This window comes from Lonchura striata, chromosome 11 (genome assembly GCF_046129695.1).
Source record: "Lonchura striata isolate bLonStr1 chromosome 11, bLonStr1.mat, whole genome shotgun sequence".
Lineage (NCBI taxonomy): Eukaryota > Metazoa > Chordata > Aves > Passeriformes > Estrildidae > Lonchura > Lonchura striata.
Window position 1 is genome coordinate 14,204,046 of NC_134613.1, and position 21,323 is coordinate 14,225,368.

Here is a 21,323-nt window from a genome sequence, read left to right on the forward strand (position 1 = left end):
CCATACATTGTGGAAGGCAGAAGTTTTAAAAGAATTCAAAAAAGACTTTTTGTGGATACACTAAGAGAGTGTTAAACTATATGTAGCTATTTAATAGTCAGATGTTTCTTTCAGTGTAAGTATAACCATTGTAATCTTTGCTTATGAGAATCTGGAAAAACATACCCCTAGAAAAGATTGCTTTGTATATGTTCTATTTTTATATTCAACCTAAATAGCCATTTATGGCTACTGTCAGAATCAGGACACTAGACCAGTTTAGTGGTACATTCTGGTCTAATGTAGCAGATCTTAAAGGGTATATTTAAATGTAAGCAAGTCTGTCTGTCTAGATAGTAATTCTGTGATGGGGTCCAGAATCTCAATGGCAGGGAGTAACACATATGCTGTACATAATGTACAATCAGATTTGTCATTGTTTATTTAGCACTCTAGCTGCTCAAGGGACTCTCTAGGGGTGAACAATGCCAAAACCAGTAAGATGTCCCTGCTTGCACAGTTACAGTCTATTCTAAGAAGCCAAAACAGGGCACATGATTTACAACTTATCCCAGTGAAAAACCAGATGTGAATTTAATCTCTTGATTACATTACATCCTGAATTATTTAATTAATGGATGCCTAACTTATTCCATGAAAAGGTCACAAATGTTGGGAACATCTTACGCAGCTTGTGTTAGCATGTGTGAGGCAAGGCAGTCTCATGTCAGAAAGGAGGAAACAGTAACTACATTCTTACACATAGTTTTATTTAGTTTCTTGGTTGGATTGTTTGTATGTACCATGATCACTGCCTCAAATCAGTCCTAAGATGTTGGTACCATACTGTACCTCCGGTACTAATCTCGCTGTAGTGCAAAACAAGAGGACGGAGGGGGAGATGGACATTGATGAAGGGGCAGGGAATGCAAAGCCCCTTGTTTCTAGTGGCATGCACATTAGCTTCAGCCAGGCCTGGTACTTCTCTGCAGATCAAAGTGAAACTGTTGTCTTAAACAGGCAAGAAAAATAGTTCGGGTGGGGTTCTGTTAAAAAGTCAAAAGACTTAATGGAAACATTTTAAAATCCAGCTACAGGGAAGGGTTTGAAATGTATGTGTAACTTGACCAATGAGGTTAAACCTCTTTTCTTGCTGTTTCATGTCAGTTTTCTTTCCTTAACTGTGCCTGGATTTTCAAGAGAAAAAACATGCAAATTTGCATTTGATTTATAGAACTAAGTGCACTGTTAGCTAGTAGTAAATTAAAACTAACCATTCATTTTTCTTTCAATAGGCCAAGTTGATAGAGTTCAGTCCACTGAGGGCAACTGATGTTAGACTTCCAAGTGGAGCAACGTTTGTTATTGCTAACAGTTGTGTTGAAATGAATAAAGCAGCAACTTCTCATTACAATATTAGGGTAATGGAGTGTCGGCTGGCTACAAAGGTAACACATGGCTTATGTCAAACTCTAATGAAACCTTCATCTAAATATGTGCTTTTTTCCACTTCTGACCAGTTGTGTCTTTAACACCTGGCTAGGTGCTACTCTTAGTACAATTTTTCTTTCCAGAACCAGACACCTCCATATGCAAGAACAGAACTCCTGCTGAGCTTAATGGAAGTGCAAGGACTGTGTCCTTATATAGAAGATTATGTGATTTAGTTCTATTAAATTTATTTTTTATTATATTTCAGTGGAGGAAATAAGTCTATTTTTGAGAAAAAAAATATTCCCAGTTAATAAGATAGGCTGTTTCTAATTAAAGCTGAATAATGACAAATAATGGAAAGCAACCAGTATGGTCACATGTTTATATGTATATATGGCAATAGATGTGTATTTTCTAGGATTTAGAGAGTATCCAAGCTACTAGTTGAAGGCCTGGAAGTAATATTAGAAATACTGAATAGCAGCATGTATCTCAGTGTAAAGTTTAAAAACAGGCTTGAATGAAACCCCAACATTTAGGGTGTACTTCCAGTTTACAGCTTGAAATTATCTATAAAATGTATGGAAATTGAACAGGGGAAATCTAAGTTCTGCTTTAATACTGGATTTTTTATGTTCAGGAGGATGTAGATGTAGGGTTTGATTAGAGTTCTTTATGAGAAGATAGTTCATTTTTCTTTGATAAGAGTAAATGAGGTGCTGTGGGAAAGAACAGAATGTGGGTCACAAAGTGTAGAAGAAAGCTTTGAAAATGCAATGTGGAACTCCTTGCTACAGAACAAATATTAGACAAATATCTGATCAATATTCAAAAGTACTTTGAACATCTGTTGGCATCTTAATTCCATTAAAAATAACTTTTTACAAGTTCTAGTTAGTGCTAAAAAAATAGTTGAGGATCTGATCAGACACTGACAAAATGTATTATAAAATAATGTGCTGAGATATTTTTAAGGAAGGAAGCTGGACTTCAGATGATTTTTTAAACGGGCTTTAAACTCAAGTATAAAAGGAATAGTTGCATTTCAGTTGTATCTAAGACATGGTAAAAAAATACCACCAATGACCACAGTTAAAGCTGTTGTCACTGAAGTTAGTAAGAAGATTTTTAAGCCATTAAGAAAATAAAGATAAGAACTGTCTATTTGTTAGTTCTGTTATCACTGATAAATCTCTAATTTGGGATTGCTAATTGACAAAATACATGTTTTTAAGAGGAGCTTATTTTGTAAATTCTTTTTTTCTTGCATAAGAAATAGAGAGCCTTCACAGATAATCAGTACTAAAAGGCACTGTACAATGAGTGCATTAAGCTGTGAGAGCTTTTGAAGTTATTGTTCCATACACCAGACTTTACTTTCAGACTGTGAATTGAATCACAGTTTTCTAATTTGCTTTAAATTATTAGTCCTGTACAGTATACTGAAGTGGTAGTAAGGAAACATATTTTCTTTTACATTCCTGTTAGCTATGATGCAATCTCTAAAAATGTACTTTTAGCAGATGCTCGATTGTAAAGAGACTAACAAAATACACCTGTCTGTTTTTAAACATATGCTACCCAGATGGAAAGCTGCACACACTATAAAAACACATTGAGCCAGGAAAAGACTGTCTTTAGGAAGAGGTCACAGTGGGGTGAAGGAGGGCAGGTATATAAGTGGAAACAGGGAAGTCTTTTAAGCACTATTAAACTAATGGAACTATGAACTAACGTGCTGGGCCTTGCAATAACGCTTTATAAGAAATTATCATTGTAAGTGTCTTAGGATAGGCTTCTTTTCCCCTTTTCTGCTTTAGATGATTCTAAAATTTCATACTCCTTTTACTGTGTAGGTAAAGATGCCTACAAAACATATCCCTGCTAGCATTAGTGTAGAACATTTTGCTAGAGTTCTTGATCATCCTGATAAATTATCTTTCTTAGATTCTGTTTCCTTGCCTTTCCTCTAGAGAATCATTCTTTTGCCTATATCTCTTTCTCTATTCTTGCAGCAGCCTCTGAGTGCTCTCCTGCACTCTGTCACAGTGAGTTTCCAGTTTTCTGTTCTGCAGAGCACTCGCGGTTCCGCAGGGAGCTGACCTGTCCCTACTGCTCTGAGCTCCCCCTGCTTCAGCCTCAGCGTGGTGTGGGGCCAGCAGTGTCTGCAGCTGCAGAGCCACCAGCAGCTCCTGAGCACAGTGCTCAGATGGCATTATAGAAATGTTATGTGTAAGGAAGTGATGCTGCTATAAAAGTATTCCTGGACTTACTCCTAGTCTGACTTTCTGATATTTATATTTGCCCCATCATTTACCAAGTATGTTTTCCTCTCAATTACTTACAGTTCTCGAGTATGCCTATGTTGAACAATAAAGAACAATAAAGCCCAAAGATTCTATATCCTGGCAGTTAAGAGCTGTTTGATGTCCATATCTTTAATCAATTTAGCCAGAGATAATCAAGAAAATATCCAACTGTGGGAGAAGTATTGGAATTAGTTTTTGTACATTAAAGAGCTGGAATTTTTTTCCTGTTTCTGTTCCATGACCATTACAATTTGAGCTGCTGCAGCTAGACTGTTTTCAAAAACCATTTCTGTTTGCCCATAATATTTTTCCCAGTGCTGTTAGAATCAAAACTTTGCTAGAAGCAGGATAGACCTTTCCAGCAAGGCCATGCCTGCTGGCCTAACGGGGTCAGTTGCCATTTGGAACATTTGACCTGTAAAACCCCAGTGTAGTTGGCATGCCTGAAATACAGCATCTCCCTTGAAGAAAGGGGAACAGATGTGACAATGCATGTGGCATATTTTTGCAGGGGATTATTTATTAAAAAAGGAAGTAGAAAAAATGTTGTTGCCTTTTAGAATATTATTGTTCGTAAATTCTATCTAACTCCTCATAATAAAGTCCAGGGGATGCTGAATATTGGGATTAAAGCATGCGGAAAATAATTTCCATTCATTTAGCACCTTGAAGAAGATCTATATGCACCAACATACAATATATTTAAGTTAAATGAAGCAGTAACTTTTATTCTAACATAAGTAAGCTAAAATACAAATTATATAAAGGCTGTAGAGTTCTAGGTATTCAGAGCCTTTAAAAAGGAGGCCAGAAGTGACTTAACCAGTCTTTTACAGAAAAAATTGTCTCATACTGATTTCTGCATTAGGCACTAAACAGTTCTGCTTCTTTCTCTACCACTGAACATATAAAATTGTATTTTAAATGGAAACAAAGTTATATGATTAGGATTTTGTTTGTCTTTGCTGAGCCTCACATAAATCTCAGCAAGTCACTAGATGGCACCAAAAGTAGTTAATTTTTAGATACTGCAATAAAGCAAAACTGGAAGGGCCCCTGTAAAAAAAGCACTGTTGGGGGAGAGTAATAGATAGTTGGGCAGCAGATCTGGTTAAATTTCATGCTGTAACTTTGCACAAAACAAAGCAAATACTTTTCAGATATGTATGTAAATCGCATGATTTTTTTAACCCAGAAAATTAAATGGCTTAGCTGAATCAAGACAAATAATTTCAAACCAATCTCAGTCCAAATCAGTGCTTATTGAAAAGAATAAAACACACTGGGTGAAATCTTGGCCTTGTTCATAAAAGTTTTGAATGCTGATTTGTATAGAAAAAGGATTTCATTCCCTGGTCTTTCTGTATGGTTTTAAACTCTTTCCAGACATACAGCATGATCTAGAAGTTTTAAACTCAATTTAAATGGTGCAGCACTGGACATATATGATGTGCCTATGAACACAGTAAAATGATGTTTCTGTGTACCTGATAATCTTTGTTTTACTTTGTAGTCTGTTGAAATTACAGGTGGTATGTCAATGACCACTGACTATTCTTCTATAATTCATAATATCAAAATATTTCACCTTATGAGGAAAGCTGTTTTACTATTTTCATTAGACACATGGGAGCATCAATACATATTTCAACCTTCCAGAGAAAAGCATGTTGGACATTCTGCCTTTCAGGATTCTGGTGTGTTGTAGTACGACTGTCAACTGCCAAAACATCACAAAAGATACACAAAGCATGGTATCATTGCCAGGAGCGGGGAAAGCAGATGCATCTATAACTAAAGAATATCACAGCAACCATGCAGGAATGGAACAGATTCAGACCACTGCACCATTCCTGTAAAGGCTCAAAAGTTCCTTTAAATTGGATGTTAAAGAAGGTACTTAAATTTTACTTAAACTCCAGAGACTGACAAAGGCTATGGTTATTCTCCCCATAAATCTTATGACCACTTTCATATTTTTAGGGCTATTATGAGAAAAGGGTGTTATGACAACCTCAAATGTTCATCAGAAAATTCCAGGAGCATATTGGTAATGTCAAACTGAAATGTTAGAGCAAATACTAATAGTATGGAAATAAACTTTTTAAGGACTTTTACTGTTACAACATCATAGCACTTGTATAAACAGTTGTCCAGATCAGATTGTAAAAGGTTAGTAAGAGCTCGAAGTAACAAAGTCCATGGAAGAGGATAAATCACTGACCTGATGTCACGCAAATAATGCCAGTAGGGCTTTTACAGATAGTATCTGATTTGAGGGAAGAATACCTGTCATTCAAAGACCTTTAATAATAAATATAAGTATTGCTCTGTACTGATAAAAAGTAGGTTTTGATGATTCTCAATTAAGAAGTGAAAAGAGAAAATGGGCCTTAAAGATACTTATGCACAAATATTTTGTTTCTTTTTTTTTTTTAATTTTAGCTTCTCTCAAAGTCAAAAGGCTTGGAGTGGAGAAAAATGTTGAGACTCCATGATGTGCAAACCAAGCTAGGAGTTAGCCTAGAGGAAATGCTGACCATTGTCGAGGAGGTATTACATCCTGAGCCTTACAGCACAGAGGAAATTTGTAAATGCCTGGGAATTAGCCTGGAGGAGCTCCACTCTCAGATCCCTAGTCAAAACATGCAAGATGGTGAGCATATATGAAATGGTGGGGTTTACTGTACAATGTTTATATTATATAAAAATGTTACGCATTAATAAGTAGTGCAAGTGGAAGTCTTGCCAGAATACTTGGCTGGAATCTTGGTTGGGAAGTGAAAGAATTTATATCATCATCAATTGATATTTTCATTCTAACTTTTAACTTAAAATAGAGCAATCTTTGATTTTGATTGAACTGTTTCTAAAATGATGAAAATAGCAGATCACTTAACTAGTGTTTAAGACCAGCATAGATGGGCTTGTGCTTCTGTTCTTAACTGAAAAATACATGATCACTTCTAAAACAAGAACAGGGCAGCAAGTCTCTGTCTTTCCTGAGAAAGTTTCTGTCACTATTATTTTTTTTTCCTTTTAGGAAGATGTTGGTGGAGATGAAAAATTTACTATCTAAAGTGTTTCCCATGTGTTATTGTTTAGATTATACAGTCAAGAGCATTGTAATACATAAAATGTATCCTGGATTCATATAGTAGGGTTGCTAATAATACCAAATAATAGAGTATTTATGAAATTATTTTTTTGCTTTCATAACAGGTTTCCAATAGAGATCAGAATCTTTCTGTAAGAAATACACAGAATCCTTCTTCCTTGTTTCCGTTCTGTAGCATTAATACCTGTATTCTTTCGGAGCCAAATTACATCCTTATCAGTCCTTCCCAAGACTGCTTTCAGGAATGTGTACATTGGATGTACACAGATCTGTAACATATCTATCTATACTGACACTTACCTAAATAATCTGTTCATCTGGAGTGATTGTAAATTTTATATATTAACTATGGACCAGGTTGAATTTCCAACCTGTTCTGCACCCCAGAGGTATCAGACAGTATTAGACTATCTTATTGTCTAATTACACTGCCAGAAGATACCAGGATGGAATAAGATATCTTAAACCAGCTCTTTGTCTCCATACAAAGAGTTTTGATAACTTTATATTGTGTGTACATGAGGAATATATGAACCATGTACCTGCACTGTGCAGCCTTTTCCTGGGAAACTGCAAGGTTGTAAATCTTACACAGTCCCTGCACTCTCCCCTTCATGAAGCAATGCGAGACTATTAACTTACAGATGTTTACACTCCTTATAGGTATAAGGAGTGTAAACATCTGTAAGTTAATAGTTTATAAAACAAAATTCTATAGTTCTGCAAAATTGAGTTGCTTATACAGGTTATCTTGATTTTTTTTTCCAAAAAACAAAGTCTAGATGAAAAATTTAGACATAAAAGCCATAGAAGAAACTCAAAGGAAATTTTATACTGTAGCTCTGAATACCATTTGCAGATGTTTGCTGAACAGAGTCTCTTAAACTTGCATGACCATGATTTCATTTGATAAGACAAATTAAAAAGGATTATGCTGAAAGCCTTTTTGCATGTACAATAGAAAATTAAATAACAAATTTCTGTAAAACATATAGAAGAAACAAGGCAGACATAGAAAGAATCTAAATCTGCTGGGTTTGTTACACACTATACAGACTACACATTATGTTTGCTTTGGAACACCAGAGGCTGTTTGAAGAAAACATTTTTCTTACTTCCCCTCTACTTTCCCACTCTAATTTCAGGACAATGCCTGGCTTCTTCATGTGAGAGAGAAAACATACTGTCAAATAAGTAACCTCTTCAGAGGATTTCAGGTGTTGCTGAATTTCTTTGTTCAACATGTGGAACAAACCGTAACATTTAGGGGATCTTTCCATGCCCAGGGAGTGTTATAAATACTGTTTTATATTGCCATTGTCTCATGTTTAAGGATCTAAAAGTGCTCTGTACATACTAATTTAGCTTTAAGTCCAGCTTCCCCTCCTCTACTCCTCCAGTGACAGTACTGTATACTTGCATAAAGTTTTATCAGTGTGTAAGGATGACCAGATAAAAACTCCACATCTCATAGGAACATTCTATGGACTGGCTTTGCACAGCAGCTCTGCATCCCTTTTACAGCAAGTATTCAAGGATTTCTGCAGTTCTCCACTGTACAGCCCATTTGTTCCCCACGTTTGGAGAAGTACAGATGGTGTATATAGCCTCTCTAAACTTCTTGCAGTTGTTTCTTGGTCAATTCAAAATTCTGAGTTTAAAGCTCCCTTGCAAATGTTTACACATGGATTACACTTGTGGCTTCTGAACATCTCTAGAAAAATAATATTTATTACTTTCTAAGGTGCTCTGTGCCATAATTTTGGCTTGGACTCGACTGCTTTACATAACACATAGTGTGTGGTGATTGTGGGACATTAAGTATTTATAAGCTTCGCCACAAAAGGATATTCTCCTGTAAAACATTGTATTCCTTTAACCATGAAATGTTTTTTCTTCTTAAATGAAGTATTTTTAAACCCATTTTTCCTTTTCATATTAAAAAAAATCGAATTCTGACATTTAAATCAGAGAATGAAAATGCCATGGGAGGAGTCCGTCTATTTGCTGTGTGGATTTGACTGTTTAACTCCTGTTTTTCTCCTGGAAAGAGAATTCTAAATCTGTGATGCAAATTCCACGGAGGTGCTTGAACAGCCATTCATGGGCATTGATGGTGATGTGAGTGCAGGAACAGTTTCCACACTCCCTGCACTGATGGGTGTAGGTGAGGGGGTCTCGAGTGTTCTGTCAGGCAGCTCTGGGGTACACAAAGCTTTCTCTGTGCATCAGTAGATGTCCTGCATGACCAGAATTACACCTCCAAACTGACAGACTTCAGAACTCTGTCCAGTTTAGGGGTCCAGGTGCCTAGTTCAGCCTCAGCCTGATCCATGTCACGGAGAAATTCTGGGACATACCACAGAAATAGAGATGTGGCTGCTCCAGGCAGATCTCATACTTGGAGGATGGGAGCTTTAGGGGTGTGCCACAGGTTACGCACAGACACTGAATAGTCCAGGTTAGTTGCAAAAGCCTTGTAAAGCCATCATTCCTCTGGAGGAAAAATCACTTTAAACCAGTAGTTATCATAATCTCAAAACAGGTGTCTGCTAAATGTGTCACTGAATCCAGCGATGACTCGTCCCCTGGTTTATTTTCAGAAAGCTGGATTGCAAACAGTTACTTGAGCAGTCCCAGTAGAGTAACTGTTCCCCACTTCAAGTAGGGGGTTCACAATCTGGCTCAAATTAAAGCCATCTGGCAGTATTTTCTTATACACATTATGAGCCAGAAACCTTCACCCTCATCATGTTCAATCAGCAGGATGCCTAACAGAGAAGGGTACTATTCCACGTGAGTAATGGTGCTAGAAACTGTCCCCTACACAACTGCGTGTCCGTGAGTTTTTCCGGTTGTAAATTTCTGACAGTCCCATCAGCCATGTGCAGCTCATTAATCTCCAGTGAAATGTATCTTTAGAAGCTGCCAAAGCAACTAGAAAAAAATATATAGCCTGGAGAGGTTGGTCTTTAGCTAAAGGTCAGATAGAATTGTACAGGAAGCCTCTAAAGAAAGGAATCTGCTGAAGTTGAAGTTGTAACAAATAATAGGAGTTGCTGAGAAGCCACAACATTTACTTATACAGAAAAAAAAATTCCTTTAAATGGACTGGACAGGTTTGCACTATTTTTGTAAAGCTAAAATTAAAAATATGACCATACAGTTGAGAATCCACAGTAAACATTTTTGTTATATTTAGTTAACCCACAATTATTTGGGTCTAATAGCCCAGATTTTTGTCCGTTAAGGGATTTTAAAAGGATTTTGGACAAGTTTTCATTAACATTAGTCTGCTAGGTCACAGCAACTTGGAAGGTTCTTGCTGCAGTGTTATCTATTAGTGCCCCGGAAAATGGCACCATTCTTTCAAGGGTGTCTGGTGGTTTGTAAGTGAACTGAATTTACCTGTTCATGGATGACCTGACAGAAATCTTCTGGAGGAGCTCAGGAGTTCAGAGAACTCAAAGTAAATTGAAGTGGGAAAAACCAGGCCTTTATTGTAGTTGAGTGGATTAGGAAAGTACATTTACATTTCTGGTCTAATTAATTACCTAATTCCATACATTGTAGTAGACTTGAGGATCCACGTGCTTTTAAGAATCTGGCCTTAGTTCCCTAACTCTGCTTTTTATGCTCTCCTTTAAATACCACAGAGAAGACCATATAACCCAGTTCTGTTCAATCCTGCAAGGATTTCTTTGAGGGCTTCGGTTTTTCCTCTTTCAGAGCACTCCAGCCTTGGCTCAGACATAAACTAATCAGGTGTGGGCCCTTTGGTTTTGTTTCTTTTAACCGTGACAGAGTATGGCTTAGGAAATCAGTGGAGCCAATATACAAGCTGTGATGTAGCAAGCAGATTCTAATATAGCTGTGACTTTTAGAAATATCATCTGTACTCTATCTTCAGTTAGGTGGAGAGGGTTTGTTTGGACTGCCCATCCAAACAGAAGAGATAGAAGAAGGTTTCCGTATTATCAGAGGCACTTAATGTTGAAAGCTGAAAATATGTGAATAATTTCATTATTTTAGAATAAGGCTTAAAGAGTACTGAGCTGTTTGTTGTCCTCAAGATAATCTTGCCTGAAAAGAAAACTGCCTGAGAAAAAAAGCAAGCTATAACAAAAATTTTTAAACACAAACATAATTTTTTTTGAAATAAAATGCTGCCTATAACAGACTACTAGCTAATGCCAACATCCCAGCCTTTAACCAATACTCATTTGGTAAACGTCTGCAAAGGAGTCTCCAAATAACACGCAGCCACTCTCTGCTGCCTGGAAGGAGCGTGTTCCCAGCCAGAGGAAGCTGTGTCAAGGTAGCAAATTTCCCCCTCCACCGAGAGGCTCTCCCAGAGCCAGCAGTGCCCAGGACACAGCTCAGGTCCCCTGGCTGGCAGCCAGAGCCCAGCGCCCATTGTGGTTGCCAATTCCTAACATGACGAGCACAACACAACCCCAGAGATTTTAAGGTAATCTGGCCAGTAGAGCATTGCTCTACCAAAGGGTGGTCTCCGAATCAATCACAGCCTTTGGCAAGTCTGTGGCCTGACAATTGAAAACAGACATGTTTTCAGTTCATTCTTTGGGTTACTACTGTTCGATGGTGATTTACAAGAGAGTGTGAGCTATGGCAATCTCTCACGCAACTTTAGATATTCCCTAAACGAATGCACATTTAGAAATCTCCTTGCTCTAAAACAATGCCTCATAAGAAAAGAATATTTAAAGAGAAACCATCCTTAAAAATGGGCCAAGCTGCTTTTCTTTAGCATTCAAAAATAAGAGGCACTACTTTGCAAAACACAGTGCAACTAACTCCAGCAGCAACAAAATCAGAAATTAAAATACCTCTTCCTGTGTGATATTCTCAAGTCCATGGTTCTGGGGGGCACTCAATTTTCTCATTTCTGTCCTAGTTTGAAATGCTTTCAGAAAGCCTGTTCACAAGACAAACAGCACAGGGTTTCTCAGTAGTATGCTGTATTGAATTACAAAATAAATAGGAGCAGAAGCAATATCAGCAGTAGCAGAACATTGCTATGTTAAATGTTTCTGTCTCATTTTAGACTACTTGTGTCTCAGCACTATTTTCAGCATTTACAGTTGTGAAATACTCTGGAGAAAAGAAAAGATATTATAGAGGTGCTGATGAAGTTTTAGTCTCTAAGTGTTGCTGCCTGGAGTGTACAACACGAGACACTTCATACGAGACCTAATTTTATTTCCAGTCTCTCAAGGAAGATTTCTACATGTATTTGCAAATGAGGATTGCTGAAAGTGTTAGAAGTGGTTCCATCAGTTGGAAGTCTCTACAGAACAGCCAAGTAGGAACTCTGTGGGACTGGGTCAGACAGCAAGTTCTATTTTAAATACAGGGCTGGTCTTGCTTCTCCTTTTACCTCTATTTGAGTGTTTTATCAGCCCCTTTAGAAAGCAAGAGAGACCAGGAGTTGAATTGAGAGAGAAAGATCACTCTGAAGGAGAATTTACGTGTAGAAGGAAGATTAAGGATGTTCTGAAGTGCTCTGGCAAGGCTTTGCTGTGCTAAAATAAGGAAACAGTGCAGTAGGTGCTCCATATAGAGGTTAAAGTCCATTAATATTTACCACCCAAACAGCTTGCACAAACCAATTTAGTAATAAATTAAATTATGTCATGCATGCTTCTGGTGAACAATACTTCCTAAATAGTAGCCATGGTATTAAAGCAAACAGAACTATATTGGGAGAGGAAAACAATGAACTACAGCACAAGCTTGGAAACAGCAGATCAATTCTTAGATATTAGTTGCAAACCAAACCTTCCTGTAAATATGGGTGGCGTGTGGTGTCGTTAACCACAGCCATCTCCTGCCTTTTATGCCCCATTATTCAGGCTTGATGGAGGTCTTTATGCTGACGACCACACAGGTTTGGACACCCCCTTGACCCTTCCCAGGAGAACTGCTTTTTTATGGCACAATAGAAAAAATTTAGGCAAAATCCTTGCACTAGTCTTTAATCTTATCAGGTCAGTACTAATCAGTACCTCTCTGGGCTTGGCATCTCTTCCCATCCACACAGGCAGCACTAACATTTTGGCAAGTATACCAAAAAGAAGTGTACCTGTACCAAATATAAACCCTGAACACCAAAGTGAAAGCACCTGTTCTCTTCACTGTACCTTTAATCCAGTATTAACTACAGTCACAGTGAGCCTGTATTGTTGAGAAAAAAAAAAAAAAAAGAGACAAAATTGGGTGATGTTTTTTGTGGTTTGGTGGTTGTTTCCTTTCAAGCAAAGGTCCATCTGCACAGTTCCATAATTGCTGCAGATTTGGCCTGGAGCAGCCACACAAAGGTCCTGGGCCAGCAGGTGCTGGCTGACAGCTGCCTGCAGGGCACTGGGGACCCTCCAGGTGTTCTGCTGCTATTCTGCCTCTGTTCTGCTGCTATTTGAAAAGCTGAAAGCTTTAGATTAATGCCCTAATGCTGTCACTGCCAACCCTTAAAGCTTCTGCCTTGCCTCTGCAAAGTAAGTGGAGAGACTGAGCCTGTTCAGTGGCACAGGAAATAACCAGAGCATGTGCATGAAGCTGTCAAAGTGAAAAAAGATGTGTACATTGCATTTTGATAACCTCTAAACATGATTTTTTATTAGGGCTTTTAAAGAAGATGTAGGTGAATTTTTGCAGAAGACTTTCAGCCTAGAGAGTTCTCATATAAAGGATAAATTGCTAAAAAACCACAATTCTGTTATGTTTTTGTATGTTTTTGTCGCTTTTGTAGTAAATAACCAGTTTTCTTTTTGTGTAGTTTCCACCTTTAAGTTATACCAGCGTGCAAAGCACGTGTACAGTGAGGCTGCCAGAGTGCTGGAATTTCAGAAGATTTGCAGCGAAGCACCTGCCAACGCACTCCAGCTGCTGGGGGAATTAATGCAGCAGAGCCATATCAGCTGCAGGGAGATGTATGAGTGCAGCTGTCCTGAACTGGACCGCCTGGTCGACATCTGCCTGTAAGTTCTGACCACAAGGAAGAGTAATCGTCTGTGGAGAATACGGTTCGAATTGAGGAGAAAACATGACATCCTTGGCTATTGCAATCTTAAAATGAAAGTATTCTTGTCTCTTCTTACAAAATTAATCTCCTGCAGGGACATTACACGGTCAATTGTTTCCCTGCTGACATCTGTGTAATACTTTCAGATGAAAGCTACGGTTTATGGCTTTATTACAGATTTTGCTTTTGGACTGACTCATCGTCACAAGTGTTACGTTAGACTGCTGGCTACTCTTTTTTAAGTGCAGAAGAAGTCATAAGTGGTTTTCTTAAAACATCATCTTACTTGTTCTATCTGAACTGTTACTTTTTCTCTATCTGTTAGAATTATAGTGCCATAGAATGATTTGGGTTGGAAGGGACCTTAAAGATCATCATGTTCCAATTCCCCTGCCATGGGCAGAGACACCTTGCACCAGACCAGACTGCTCAGAGCCCCATTCAAACTGGCCTTGAACACTTCCAGGGATGGGGCATCCACAGTTTCTTTGGGCAACCTATTCCAGTGCCTCACAACTCTCATATGAAAGAATTTCTTTCCAATATCTAATCTAGTCTACCTTTTTCATGTTTCTTAACCATTTCAGTACTTCTGTCACAGGAGTTTCAGGACATAAACAAGCTGTTCTATAATCTTAGGTTGTCTTGGCATTATAGTGAAATGTAGTGAAATGCCATTTGCATTTTTTCAATTAAAAATAAGCTATCCGGAGTATCAGATAGTTTGGACAACATTTCACTGTTTAAGAAATAAGTGTGCTTACAGTTACAGTGGTTGGCACTCTGCTTCTCTGTGCTGTCTGAGCTTTCCACATATAATTAAGTCCCCAGCATTAATCTTTCAGCTGTGATCCCTTCCTAACTCAGTTTGGTCATGAGGAAACAATCTCAATTCCAAAGCACATTCCCTGAGTGCCATTTTGTCCCTTCTCTTCTCCCACACACAGGTTGTTGTGGTATCAGGCTGTTGTTTCCATGGCTCAGCTACAGGGGACGATGAGATCTGGTTCAATATGTGTGTTAATCCACAAAGTAAAAACAAGCACTTAGTACTCACATCCTACATAGCATTTCATCCCTCCCACAGGGTCAGCATCAAACAATGTGCACATTTCAGTCCTTCTTAATTTCTCTTTTTCTGGTATTTTTAATCACAGGATAGACATCTGATGCTAACTTTGATCTAAATTCAGTGCCTATAGACGGAACTTATTGGTTGGTGATAATTTTAACAGTGGCTGTGGGAAATAAACAGCTTCCCGGCTGGGCTGTCCCACCTCTACTCCATCCCTGCATCTGCTCCAGCCACCCTGTCCCACCTGCTCCCCACAGTCCCATAATGGCTCCCTGCTGATGCCACTCTCCTAACTTGTGCCCCTAATTGTTCCTTCTTCTCCTTGGAGAAGGGTGTGCTTAGTTTGGGAAACTGCCCTAAGCCAGAGCATTACTGCCTTGCTAGAAAGGAAATGTGGGGAGACACAAGTGTTTGCAGGCCTGGGTTAAGAAATGTTGTTTCACTGTCTTTTAGAAGCAGCTATCCCATCCTCTCTCTACATATTTTCAGTCTTGAAGAAAATAAACAGTTTCAATTTGGAGTTTAAAAAATTAAATAATTAATACCTCACCACCTTTACCAGCTTTTTTTTTTAATTAATTAACTGAGAAATTAGTCTTGCTTAGAATGAAGATATGAATTTTACAAGCATGCAATGTACCATATGCATTTTCTTCTGCACTCATGGATTTTTTTAAGTTGCAGTACCCATTCATCAGACTTGTAAATCAATATAGTACAAAACATGATTATTTAGGTGAGTCTGATTTCTTTTACAGACAAGATGGAATGGCCTCCGAGGCAGAAAGCTACAAACGTAAAAACTGAATGGAAGACTTCTGGACCTTGACAGAGTATTTTGCATGTGGGATACATGTGCTGTTTTGTGCTAAAACACAAAGCAGCCTGATAGCCTGACAGACTGATAGCAACTGAGCAGAACAAGTTTTGATTCTTCTCTTGGGACCCAGTCCAGGGTGTAACTCTCAGGCTGTGTTCAGTTTATTGTATCACATAGAGACCACATCATACAATAAGCTGTGACAGTCACTCAGCAGGGCAGTTCCACCAGAGTTATCCCAGCTGCTCAAAGGGAACTGCTGATCTGGGAGAGGGGAGAACCATCTCCAGGGTCAGCTGAAAACAGAAACTGAGCTCTACTGAATTATCAAGGATCTTGGGCAATGAAGTCTTGATCCTGTGCAAGGCATTGGCACTGCCTGTTCTGAGGCACCACTGGCAGGGCAGGAGCCTTAAACTGACATCTGCATTGCTTTAGGTACAGTAACTGCCCAGAGCTGCTGCCTCAGTCACTGGCATCCAGTGAAGGCACTCAGCAGACCTGAGGAACCCATTCTGACAGGGCCTGTTCTCAGAAAAGCTGGGAGGAAACTGTCCTGCCCTGTGCAGAGGAAAACAAGCAGGTACAACGTGGCCAGATGTGCTCTGCAGCGTGGAGTTACCTGTGCCACATTCCAGTAAAGCTGCAAGAGTGGCAGTGACAGCCTCTGGCAGCAGGAAGCTCAGCAGGGGAATGGAAATTGTGTTCCCCATTTGTGCTGAGCTCTGTGCTTCTATGGCAACACAGCTCCAGCCAGCTCAGGCAGGGGGACACTGGCTGGCAGGCAGGAGCACAGCCACAGCACCAAAAGAAAAGCAGCAGTTAGGATTTTTCTAAATTAAATTAAAATTCATCAGATCATTTCAGTTCCAGAGAGCAAAATACAAATAGTAAAGGAAAAAAGTGATGTGTGTGTTCACATTACATCAGATTTCTGATTTACTAGCAGAAGAGCCCACACTATATGATGGGCAGAGCTAAGTACCACAGTGGAGTGTCATTCACATAGAATGATTTCAAATTTATATATTAAAATTATTTCATCTGGGTTTTTTTTATTGTATTCTTTGCACAGAAAAAACTAAATTGTTTGTTCATTATTCTTTGCAGTCTTGTCCCACCAAAAATATTTCCTAAGAAATGCATCTTTCTTCTCTAGAAGTTTAGTATTAAATCTTTTTCCGATTCAGTAATTAGATTTCTAAAAGTGTATAGCTCTCTGGGTGAATGCAGCTTAAGCCAGCATCTAATTTGTGGAAAAAAATCTTAACTTTTCTTAAGTTGTACATTAAAAAACCTAAAGAACATAAAATCACTAGTCACTCCAGGAAGACTTGGCTGATGTGATTATAGAAATGGTCAGGAACTACATAAATTACATTCTTTATTCACGATGATATACAGCTGCCCTGTAACTTTCAAAAGCTTTTCCAAAAATACATTCCACAGAATTTCCCAAGTCTACCGCTGCTCTCTCCTTACAAGGTTTAAACTGTGAAGAATAATCTGCATATCCAGATGTTTTCTCTTTTGCCTAGATCTTTATGTTTTACTGCATAACCTCTGCCAAGAAGGAAAGGGATCCATACTTGCTGTGGTTTGTAGTGCTGAAAACTGTAACCATGAGTTGGTCAGTTGTTTTTTTCATTTTGCAAAGGTTGAAGACTTGTGCTTTCTCTAGCCCTCCTCATGCTCTAAGTAGCTGGTTTACCTGTTAGTCTTCTAAAGCAGGTAACACAGCAGATTTACTAAACAATTAAGGGAAAAAAAATTGGATTTGAGCTCCTGAGTAAGTTAGGTACTCTTGAAAATCTCTCAGTCCTTAGGGTTGCACATAACGTACTTTCATTTTCTTATTCTCCATCTTTTGGTGCTATAAATCCTGATAAATTTTGTGTTCCCAGCCATGCCTCTTACATGACAGACAGATGAATCCTCTCTGACCACTTTTAAAAGATACAGATTGTACATTACATTCAGGTATATTATGATAGCCAACACAATTCTGCATTTTATGAAGACTCTTACGAATTCCACTGATGATTTTCTTAAAGCTGCAGAGCCTGCAATCATGGCATAATTTGGAATTTCAACAAAGCCAGAAACGCTTAAAGATGCTATTCAAATACAAACTAAATTACAAAGCAGAATAAGTGCAATCCTCGCCATTTATGTATTTAAATCTTACCATGTTAACTCCATGCTTCCCAAAAAGCTATTTCATAATTGTAAGTATTTCAAATTAATAATATTGCTCTAGGGTCTTTTTACCTCTTAAAGGCACAGTTATTTTTAAAACTGACTACTACCATGTCTTGTCTACTGTTCCCATATACCAAACTATGGGATTTCCATTTCTACTCCCTCCTTTTATTCTTTTATTCTTTCCTTTGCTGCATATTTTTATTTATTAATGTATTTTTACTCATTAACAACCCCATAAGCTAATTCTCTTTGTGTCCAGTGAAGACTGGAACAAGATAGATAAACATTTTCCAGAAGCAAAGGCCAGAACCTGGGACTGGGAGTTGAGTTCCCCCAGCACTGGACTCCAGACACTTTATCCTCCTCCCGGCCTTCCCTGTCCATGAGCTGCAGCACGAGGCCATTCCCATACATGAAATCCACACCTCCCCATCCACAAGATTGTCTGCTCAGACTCCTCTCCAAAAAAATCCCAGTGCAAATAGGAGTGTCTGGCCAGGAATCCCACTTTACCAGAGAGGTCCAGCTTAGTATTGAACTGATTAAAACTTTAATGAGGCAGTTTTAGACCTGTTCCAAAGACAACTTCCTTGTGTTTGATCTTAGTACATCCCAGGCACCACATGTCCTGCAGACACAGAATCAGGTGCTCCCTCCTGGATCCACGTAGTACCAGGTACCCAGTTTTCAGATGGTGCAGCACTTCCCATCAGATCCCTCAGCAGCCCCAGGTGGCTGCTAGCACCACATTTGACACTGTTAAGCCACAGTATTTTGAAACACAGTGACTTCAGCTCTGCAACTGGCATATTTTCTGTCTACTTTATCCTTTATTTCAACTAAGTATTCAAAAATGACTCAGTAAAAATGAGGCATGAGCATGACCACAGAAAATTATGAAATCAGTAAAAGGTTCAGAACAATTCTGAAGGGATTTCAGTTGCCTACCAAAATAAAAGCCAGACACCATCTGAAATATGAAGTTCTGTCTGAGGTAACAGACAAAATGAGTACAGACAGTTGATTTAACGGATTCTGAAAAGTGGATTGGGCCTTATAAAGTCAATGGGAATATCCTTACTTATTGTAACTGATACTGGATTGGATCCTGCTCATTTTAGGAGGTTGCTCCATGGACTAGAAACTACCAAAATTGCATCAGAGAATGAGTGGCTTACAGGAATAACAATAAGTAAAATTAAACACCAACAGGAAATGCAGAATGAACATAAAATCGAGTCAATATGAAGGGTGGCACCACACAGACACACTGAAGAAAGTGTTTCTGTTCAAGAAGAGATGTGTGTTTAGAATCAAACACATATGCAAGTACTTGCTTGAAATATGACCTAAACCTCTACTAACCTAGCACTACACCAGATTCATTTGACATAAAATGCACACATGAAAAATTACAACAGCCCACTCCAAATGAGCTGTCATTTTCCAGTGGTATTCACATGATGTTGTCTCTCCCTCTAACATATTTTAGGGCTGGTGAATCTCTCTGTGCATGGCTATTGGAAACACATCAAAAGTATTTGTTTGTAAGTCAGATTAGATCTCCCACAAGAGTAAGATTTCAGATGAGTTTTCTAAATCTGACTGGTTCTGTTCTCACTAAGTTAAATAAGCCCCAGAGTAACTTATTACATGGTCTTCTCTTACTTTTTCCAAGTAAAGATCAGGAACACAGGTAAGCAAACTATTGAAAACAACTCTAAATTCTAATCAGATGGCATCTCAGTCTTGCAGTGTAACGGCATGGGATTTGCTCTAGGACATTTCTAGCAGACCAGTATCCTAAGGCTGGGATGGTTTATATTTTGCATGTCATTTATTTGTCATTGTTCTTTCTTTTCACACTCCTCATTAAGAGCATTTTTTCTTTTGGGACTACATTTATATTTTACCTCTACTGCTGTCAGTTTTAAGTTCATGAGGTTACTCTACAGAAAGATACCCAACTATGTCAATACAGCATAAACAGAAGTTTATGTAGTTTATTTATACACAGTGCAGTGACTTTTTCAGAGTCTCTGAACTCTTTGTTTTCTTGACTGGCATGTTCAGCAGTCCTGCAGAAGCCTGTGAATCTTCAGCATGGTTTAGATCTGTCCTGGAAGAATAGAGCTATTTGTCTTTGCCACATTACAAAATGGCTTGCATGCCTACATCCTGTGCAATTAGTTTATGAACCCTCTTTTGTTATTTTTGTCATGTATTTCTGTTTTCACTTCTGATGTCTTATGAATGTTGCTAACACAATTCCTTTCTTCTCCTGCTTTCTTCATCTCAGCTGTGCTGTGATCCTAAAAACAGCTGATGCTGAGGCTTTAGAAAACAGGGTGACTTTTGGAACTGGCAGAAATTACTATATTGCAGTTTAAGGCATCAGCACTTTTGTTTGGTCCAAAAGGGTAACTGCAAATTGCTCTAGTGTTACATACAAGCAAGTGAACATCTGAAAAGCCCAATGACATGGGAATACTCAAAACACATCTGAGTTTTCTAGTAAAATTTTATATATTGCAAAGTACCTCTTTTTGGTTTATTTTACATGATTTTTTTTCCCTGTTATTTTCTTTTAGGCAATCTGGGGCCATTGGGTCACGTCTGACTGGAGCTGGATGGGGTGGCTGCACTGTGTCAATGGTGCCTACTGACAAGCTGAACACTTTCCTAAAAAATGTAAAAAAAGCTTATTACCAAACGGATGGCCAAAGGTTAGCAGTGGAGAATAATAGTCTGTTTGCTACCAAACCTGGAAGAGGAGCTTTGGTTTTTGTTGAGGCCTAAAGAACGTAAAAATTTTAAAGAAACTATGTAGAGCATGTAGAACTGGCAGTACTTCCTATGCCACAGTACATGAATGCTTTTTCTGGTTTATATTGTAATGAGCAGTTGTTATTATCAAAATGTATTTCTGAAGAAGCAATGAAAAGAAAACTCTTTGATTATAAAAGTCTTTTATCCCCCCATATTAAATATATCTTTCAGTATAAATATTGATTTACTAAAACCTATTGACAGGGAAAACTGCAATTGAAATAAAGATGATTATTTGTTACAGTGTCTCTCTCTTCTTCTCCCTTTACTGTATTAAAAGAGATGAGGTGTGCAATGAGATGCCTCAGTGGAGGGAGGGTACCTTGCAGTGTTTGCAGGGCTGTTCAGTGCTTTTTCTCTTCAGGTCCTGGACATTGTTTTGGTTGGAGTGTTCTGTAAAAAAGGAAGATTACACTGAAAAATTCAAAAAATTGGAAGGACCTTGCTAAACATTGGAAGATTTCTACTGTCCACAAGTAGAATAATTACTGTTGTACTTAATAATAATATTG

At 38.4% G+C, this 21,323-nt stretch overlaps 1 protein-coding gene across 2 annotated transcripts in view; it reads left to right on the plus strand.

Moving 5' to 3' along the window:
* GALK2 (galactokinase 2) overlaps window positions 1-21,057 on the plus strand; it is a 46,418-nt gene extending 25,361 nt beyond the window's left edge. The window contains exons 7-10 of one of the 2 annotated variants that reach the window (XR_013340664.1): window positions 1,275-1,427; window positions 6,168-6,378; window positions 13,637-16,360; window positions 20,574-20,665. Coding sequence is in view for 1 of the 2 variants with exons in the window: in XM_021537515.2 (XP_021393190.1) it covers window positions 1,275-1,427; window positions 6,168-6,378; window positions 13,637-13,838; window positions 20,574-20,781 (774 nt within the window). In the remaining variant the exon portion in view is untranslated. Of the gene's footprint in view, window positions 1-1,274; window positions 1,428-6,167; window positions 6,379-13,636; window positions 16,361-20,573 lie in introns of both variants that reach the window. The other variant, XM_021537515.2, reaches the window with a different exon arrangement.
* Window positions 21,058-21,323: the final 266 nt, after the last annotated feature.